General features: G+C 36.5%; 1 protein-coding gene across 2 annotated transcripts; it reads left to right on the top strand.

Annotated features, from left to right (window-relative positions):
* Window positions 1-1,284: 1,284 nt before the first annotated feature.
* LOC106881545 (zinc finger protein 239) lies at window positions 1,285-4,695 on the top strand. Of its 2 annotated transcripts, none has more exons than XM_014931971.2 (2): window positions 1,285-1,421; window positions 2,985-4,695. In XM_014931971.2, exon 2 carries the CDS (start codon window positions 3,412-3,414, stop codon window positions 4,354-4,356), a length of 945 nt encoding a protein of 314 aa, XP_014787457.2. In that variant the 5' UTR covers window positions 1,285-1,421; window positions 2,985-3,411; the 3' UTR covers window positions 4,357-4,695. The 2 variants fall into 2 exon arrangements, with proteins under 2 accessions (XP_014787457.2, XP_052826555.1); XM_052970595.1 differs by having other exon boundaries at window positions 1,285-1,547.
* The last annotated feature ends 3,227 nt before the right edge of the window (window positions 4,696-7,922 follow it).

The raw sequence follows: 7,922 nt of genomic DNA, 5'->3' as shown, positions 1-7,922 counted from the left end.
ATGGTACTGTCAACTCGGATAGCTGGTCCCTCTGTTGGGTCGACATTCGGCAGACTCTCTTTCTCCCATTCATTCTCTTTATTGAGCACTCTTTTGTAGAAAGGCAAATTGCATGGAACCTCTGTTCAGGCAGCTATTCTACATGGCAGTGAAACATGAGTTGTGACTGTAGAGGACACATGAAAACTTGAAACAAATTAAGCCAGCATGCTCCACTGGATGTGCAACATCAGTGTGCATGTGTAAATGCTCAAAGAGAAAAATCAAGTAGAAGGTGCATCAAATGTACTGTGCAAGAGAGATGACTGTACTGGTGTTGTCATGTGATGCATAGGGATGAGGACAACTGCATAAAGAAGTACCAATCTCTAAATGTGGTGGGAATCTTTGGAAGAGGACACAGGAAGATATGAAATGAAGTGATAAAAAATGATCTTCAGATGTTGAGCCTCATAAAATATCAAGACAATTGGGGATTTGCTGTGTTTGAGAAGACATGTCCAGCTAAGTAAAACTGAGGCCATAAAGGCATGTCCTTTATGCCCATACCTCCTCCTGCACACAATCTGTCTCCCCACAACCCATCTCCCCAATCATCCTTTCCCTCACCCATGTTCACCACCTGTTGCATTTCCCCCCATCACTCTCCCTTATGTACCCACCTGCACTTAATGTGTCCCTGTTGAATTTTCTCCACAACAATATCCTCACAAAACCCTTCGCTCCACCAGTTACCACTCCTTACATTTGCCCTTCCATCTACCACTCTCCTTTCACAATCTCATGAACTCACCCACTCATCCTCTCCAATCCTTAGTTCACTCACCATCTTCTTTCTCTCGCCTCTCTCTACTCTCTTCCCAACTGAGGGAGTCATGTTTCTGTCCTTCAACACTACTCCTTACCTTAAATCGAAGGAGTCTTGCCTTGTAAGTTATTTGGTGATCTTGCTGTTGCTGCTGCAGCCCCATAAAAAGCACCCAGTACACTCTGTAAAGTAGTCGGCGTTAGGAAGGGCATCCAGCCATAGCAGACAGCAGGGATAGATGTAGTCTTCTGACTTGCCAGTTTCTGTGAAACCGTGCAACCATTGCTGGCATGGAAAGCAAGTGTTAAATGATGATGATGGTGATGAGATATGTGTATTTAGAGAGGGAGATAACTAGACAGAAAGATAAATGATATACATGGACATACGTGTGTGTGTGTGTGTGTGTGTTATCGAAACTGTGGCTAAAGATATAAAGTTCACTTGTCTGCTTCGTTATGATAAGATACGAATTTATGGCTAAATATATTAGAAGATACACGTATGTTGATGTCATTGCGAGAGATTAATATAAAACCTTTAAAAATATATTTTCTTTGGTAGTATAAAGAAAAAATACAGCACATTGATTCACTGTTTACATCTGAAAACGGTTAGTTGATATAGATTTGTTTTAAATCTGTAATAACGCGTGTAAATAATAGAATTGTAAACCCTTGTTGTTTACAATTCTATGATTACACACAAGTGAAAACACAACACTGAAGAAAAGATATTGGTAAATCATATATTTTGTATATATTTTCCATTTTCATAACTTTTTTCGGTTAATGTTTACAAACATTAACCACCTTTTCTTCTTCATTGAATTTGGTTTAATTGGAGAGGTGCGTTTCTGAAGAAACGCCGAAAGATTATTTCTTTGTTTAGCCTTTTGGTTAATATTTACTTTGACACTCGGCCACCAAAATATAAACAAGTGTAATAGGTGTGAAAAAAATGTGTATTAAACGAATATGAAACTAAATTGCGTCAACGAACCGGGGGGAGGAGAGGACTTTCGGAAAATTCACGAGATCCAATTTTTTCCTTCATAACTTACCTTTCAAACGGCATAGATTACGATTATAAAGAAGTTTGTGGGGACAATTTTTTCCGAGGGTGTGGGGAGAAGACTTTCGAAGAGAAAGAAATTCATAAATTATTTTTTTGTTTGAGTGTAATCGAAAAAAGTTTGAAAAAAAATTTTAATATTCATTTATTTTTCGTTTGAGTAATAGAAAAAGGTTTTTTAAAAGATTCCAACGGTGGAGGTGTGCTAAAACAACAGCTAAAGTACAGATTGGATTAAATCTATTCCAATACTTAACTGATGCTTATTTAGTATGGAGTATGAAAGATAAGACCACTCTGCTGGGTTCGAATACAGAACATAAATGGATGTGAATAATTACCAATTCTACTGTCCACCACCCTTTCTAATTAAATGCAGCCCATATACACTCACTCAAAACTGGTAGAAAGTGTTTATGTAGCTTCTTTGGCAAAGAAACTCTGCACTTACCTTCTTTTTTTGTTTTTCATGTGAAATGTTAATGAAAATTTCCTGAAAAAGCTTCCTAATACCCGTAAGCCTATATTACATCTCCTTTTGAGAAAAATTTATTGGGAAATTATTTTATTCCATCATTCCTTTCAGCACCAACTCTCCCTCTCATAACATTACAAAAATTTTTCCCAGTATTAAAATCAGAATTGATAGTAATCTTAATAAGATACTGAGACCATCATGAACTTTTTATAATATCAGATTTATCTAATTATTTTGTTAATTGAAAGTCATATATTTCTAGTATAAGATACTGATGTTTTCTGGAATTGATTGAGCTATATCTGAGGAGACAATACAGCTAAAGATTTGACTAAATGAAGTAATCTAATTCATATAAATAGATAGATGAATAGAATGAAAGAGAGAGAGAGAGTTTTATTTGCTTGGATCAAGAAGTTATAATTTAGAATGTAAGATCTTCATTCCAAAGATCCAGATCCATGGTCCTTACTATCTATTTCCACCACATCTCTACATTGGATTGTCTTTTTTCTGTAAATATGTTCTGACTGTTGCTTGTTATGGTCAAGTAATTTTTCCTCCAGTAATTTTCATATATACACTTCTTTGTCCCTCATGTCTTATGTTGTCTTTTTATTTCAGGTTATCTGGTAAGAAACATGGTGATAAAAATGATTTCACTGAAGAGGAACAATGTATTCGTTTACTTTGGAAGACTAAAATTAACTTCATCAAGCTGATACTAACCTGTATTTACAACTCTTAGTTGAATGGATGCAAAATATTTCCTATTTATAATGTTCCATCCGCCTTATGTGTTAATATTTGCATATCCAGATGTATCTTGATATTTGGAACTTCTTTAATTACTGGTTATTAATTATAACATTGTATCCAAATAAATCTACCATTTAAAAGTGTTCCTAAACGTCTGAGATATAAACTGTCTTTGATAAAGACCACCATATAGAAAAAATGTAGTCATAGAAATATTTTTGTTACAAACTACAAAGAAAACAGAAAAAGTTACAAGATATCATTTTATATTTTTAAGTTAAAAGAGAAAATTATGGTTTTCAGTGAATCACAGATTAAAATTATTGATCTGACTGATCAGATGGAAGACGATGCAGAAGAGAAATCACACAGGTGTGATATCTGTGAGGAATTATTCACAACAAGAAATAATTTAATTCAACATAAATTAATTCACTCAGTATCCAAACTGTATCACTGTCATGTTTGTAGTAAAACATTCACTAATAGTAGTTTCTTATCTCAACATAAACGCATTCACACAGGAGACAAACCATACCACTGTAATATGTGTGATAAAACATTCTCTCAAAATAGTAATTTATCTACCCACAAACGTATTCACATAGGAGAGAAACCATATCACTGTGACATCTGTGGGAAAACATTCTCTCAGAGTGGTGGCTTGTCTTACCATAAGCGTATTCATACAGGAGAAAAACCTTACCACTGTGATATCTGTGGTAAAACATTCTCCTACAGTGGTGGCTTGTCCTCTCATAAACGTATTCACACAGGGGAGAAACCATATCACTGTGATATCTGTGGGAAAACATTTTCTCATAGTAGTGGTTTGTCTTACCATAAGCTTGTCCATTCAGGTGAAAAACTATACCATTGCGATATCTGTAGTAAAACATTCTCAAATAGATATAATTTATCTCTTCACAAACATATCCACACGGGAGAGAAACCATACCACTGTAACATTTGTGGTAAATCATTCTCTCAAAATAGTAATTTGTCTACTCACAAACATATCCACACAGGTGAGAAACCATACCACTGTGATATTTGTGGGAAAACATTCTTTCAAAATAATAATTTATCTAGGCACAAACGTATTCACACAGGAGAGAAATCATACCACTGCAATATCTGTGGTAAAAGATTCTCTCAAATAAATACCTCAACTACCCACAAATGCATTCATACTGGTGAGAAACCATACTACCATAATGAGAGTTTTTCAATATGATTTGATAATGTATAATATTTAAATTAAAATGTAATGTGAACTGGTGACATTTTAATATTGAATAACTGATAAGGCGGTGAGCTGGCAGAAACGTTAGCATGCCGGGCGAAATGCTTAGCGGTATTTTGTCTGTCTTTATGTTCTGAGTTCAAATTCTGCTGAGGTTGACTTTACCATTCATCCTTTTGGGGTTGATAAGTTAAGTACCAGTTGCATACTGGAATCAGTCTAATTGACTGGCCCCCTCCCCAACAATTTCGGGCCTTGTGCATAGAGTAGAAAAGAATATTGAACAACTGATGGCTGAAATAAATGATCAAGGAAACCTATTTAGAATTATATGTTTTTTCTTCTTTTCTTTAATTTAATGCTGATATTGGTTTTTACTGCATTGAATAACCATTCTTTTTGATCATGTTATATTATCTGTAAGGCCTTTCATTCTCCATTTAGATTTCCCTGCTCCTTTCTTGGTTTATTTCCACTATAAACATCTTTCATCAGGTCAAAGCACTTTTTCACCCTGCAGATGTCTAGATATGGACATCTAATGCCAAATACATTTACAACCTAGTCTCTTCTTCAGATCAACTGTGCTCTACCTGTTATGAAAGTTAACATTACATATCCTACAAGTTCTACTCAACTAACTTGCTTTACTTGCTGCAATGCAGTACTTCTACTCTCACTACAATACATCATCAAAGTTCTTACACATTCTTCATTAGAGTTTGCACTTTGAAAAAAAAAAAAAAAGAGAGAAATCTGTTCTCAGGTCATTTCATAAGTAATGTCCGGATTTTAAATATGGAAAACAAGTGATCAAATCTTACATTTTAATGAAACTTAATCATCAATATTAGTTTCCATGATATCTATGACATCTTTCCATCTACTCATAGTGTTTTAATCCCATTAGTGAAAAGCTCTTTCAGTTTCAAAGAGAACTCTGAAAGGTCAGTTTCGATTCCTCAGTTGTTTCAAGAGTTAATCCATCCAAATGATTCTGTAAGCTACAGAACAAATGGTAATCTGAAGGAGCAAGGTCTGGGGAATAAGGTGGATGAGCAATTTTCTCCCAGCCAATTTCCTCGACCTTCTGTGATGTGATCTTTGCAGTGTGGGGTCTTGCATTGTCCTGATGAAACACCACTCACTTTTGATTCACTAAAGCAGGCTGTTTTTTTTCTTCAAAGCAGCATTCAAATGCTCTAATTGTTGACAGTAGATTTGAGCATTGATTATTGCATTAGTTGGTAGCAACTCCTTCGCAATTCCACCAAACAGAGAGAACCTTCTTTGCATGGAGTTGGCTTTTTGGCTGTGGTTTGGCCTTTTCCTCTTCACCAAGCCAATGTCTGTGATGCTTAACATTTTCATAAAAGACTCAGTTTTCATCACTGGTCACCAAAAGGGCAAGATGAGTTCACTAGAACAAAGAGGTGAGCAGATGTCCCCTTGAGATTTGCAGTTGGCTTCAGACAAATCATGCAGCACTCATTTTCAAGTTTTGAGACCTTCCTTAGCTGTTGAAGATGATGGTGAACAGTTGTATGGCTTGAATGAAGCTTGCTTACCAATTCTTCACCTGAAACTGCATGATCTTTTTCAAGTTCTACCAGAAGGAGCTTGTCATCAAACAAAATTGGATATCTTGTTCAGGCCACATCTTCAAGGATGAAATCTCCACTTCTGAATTTTACAAACCGTCTTCTGCAAGTTCTTTCCTTGGATTATGGTCTCACTTGGCTTGCCAGGTCTTCTCACTCACTGCATATTTCCAAAGGTCTCAGTCACAAGTCATTGCCTCGGTGAGGCCTAATGTTTGAAGGTCGTGCTTCACCACCTCATCCCAGGTCTTCCTGGGTCTACCTCTTCCACGGGTTCCCTCAACCGCTAGGGTGTGGCACTTTTTCACACAGCTATCCTCATCCATTCTTGCTACATGACTATACCATAGCAATCGTCTCTCTTGCACACCACAACTGATGCTTCTTAGGTCCAACTTTGCTCTCAAGGTACTTACACTCTGTCGAGTATACACACTGACATTACACATCCATCAGAGCATACTGGCTTCATTCCTTGTGAGCTTACGCATGTCCTCAGCAGTCACGGCCCATATTTCACTGCCATGTAACATGGCTGTTCGTACACATGCATCATACAGTCTGCCTTTCACCCTGAGTGAGAGACCCTTTGTCACCAGCAGAAGTAAGATCTCTCTGAACTTTGCCCAGGCTATTCTTATTCTAGAAGCTACACTTTCAGCGCACCCTCCTCCGCTACTAACTTGGTCACCTAGATAACAGAAGCTATCAGCTACTTCTAGATTTTCTCCATGGAACGTGGCAGAAGTTGTTTTCTGCATATTTTCAGTGTTTATTGCTTCTGAATATCTGCCACATACAAAAACTATCTTCCTAGTTAGCCTTCCTTTGATATTGCTGCACTTCTTATGTGTCCATAGCTTACACTGGGTACATCTTATAGAGTTTCTACTTATGCCTTTTCTACAGATCAAGCAGGGCCATCTACCTGAAGGGGTTTGTGTTTTGTCTACCTTCCTACTTATTAGGACTTTGGTTTTAGCTAGGTTGACTCTAAGGCCCTTCGATTCTAGTCCTTGCTTCCACACCTGAAACTTCTCCTCTAGTTCAGATAGTGACTCAGCAATTAGCGCAAGGTCATCAGCATAGAGGAGCTCCCAGAGGCATCCTGTCTTGAATTCCTATATTATCAACAAAAACTTGCAGACCTTTCCATATAATGACCAACCCTTAAGCAATATTTTTTGTTGCCAATTTAAGTGGTGTGTCACAATATCTTTCTGAATTTGATATAGACTTTCTACCCTTTACTTTTCAAAGTTGACGGTTTCACTTCATCCCATGACTCAGCTATATTATCCACAACATTTATTATATTGAATTTCTTCCAGAATTCTTTAACTGCAGGCTTATCCTCCCTGTCAATTGCTTTCATAAGTTGTTTGAAAGTTCTTATATAATATGCCTTTAAGTTACCTGTCCCACCATTGTCTGGAATGAAGTTGTATTATTGAGGTTATATTCTGCTCTCACATTGTCAGAAAGGTCATCTAAGTTTGACAGGTGGCTTGGTAAATTGTCTAAAAGAAGGTTCACCAGGTTTTATAAACAATTTGCTTCTTGCACTTCTGATTTGAGACACAAATCATACACACTCGTGCATGCACATGTGTTGGTATAGATGCTGATATTTGTTGTAGCCAGTTGGACTCAAAAGATTGTGGGTTGCATTAGTTTAGATGTTAGTGGTGGTGGGCAGATTGCTGGTGTTGTAGTGGTTGTCTTGTTCTTGCTTATTAGTTACAAGTCAATCTGCATAGACCTAAAATCAGACATTTCATTCAACTTTTAAAATACACTAATATACCACATTATAAGATTTTATTTGAAATGTATTTGCTTATCTACTTCATACTATATATTATTGTTGCTCTTGGTGTTCGTCTTGATGATAGAGACACACATGGACACATACATACACAGTCATATATATATATATATATATATATATATATA

Source organism: Octopus bimaculoides, chromosome 9 (genome assembly GCF_001194135.2).
Source record: "Octopus bimaculoides isolate UCB-OBI-ISO-001 chromosome 9, ASM119413v2, whole genome shotgun sequence".
NCBI classification, from domain to species: domain Eukaryota; kingdom Metazoa; phylum Mollusca; class Cephalopoda; order Octopoda; family Octopodidae; genus Octopus; species Octopus bimaculoides.
The sequence above is the reverse complement of the archived record's forward strand: the minus strand, read 5'-3'. Positions and strand labels throughout refer to the sequence as shown.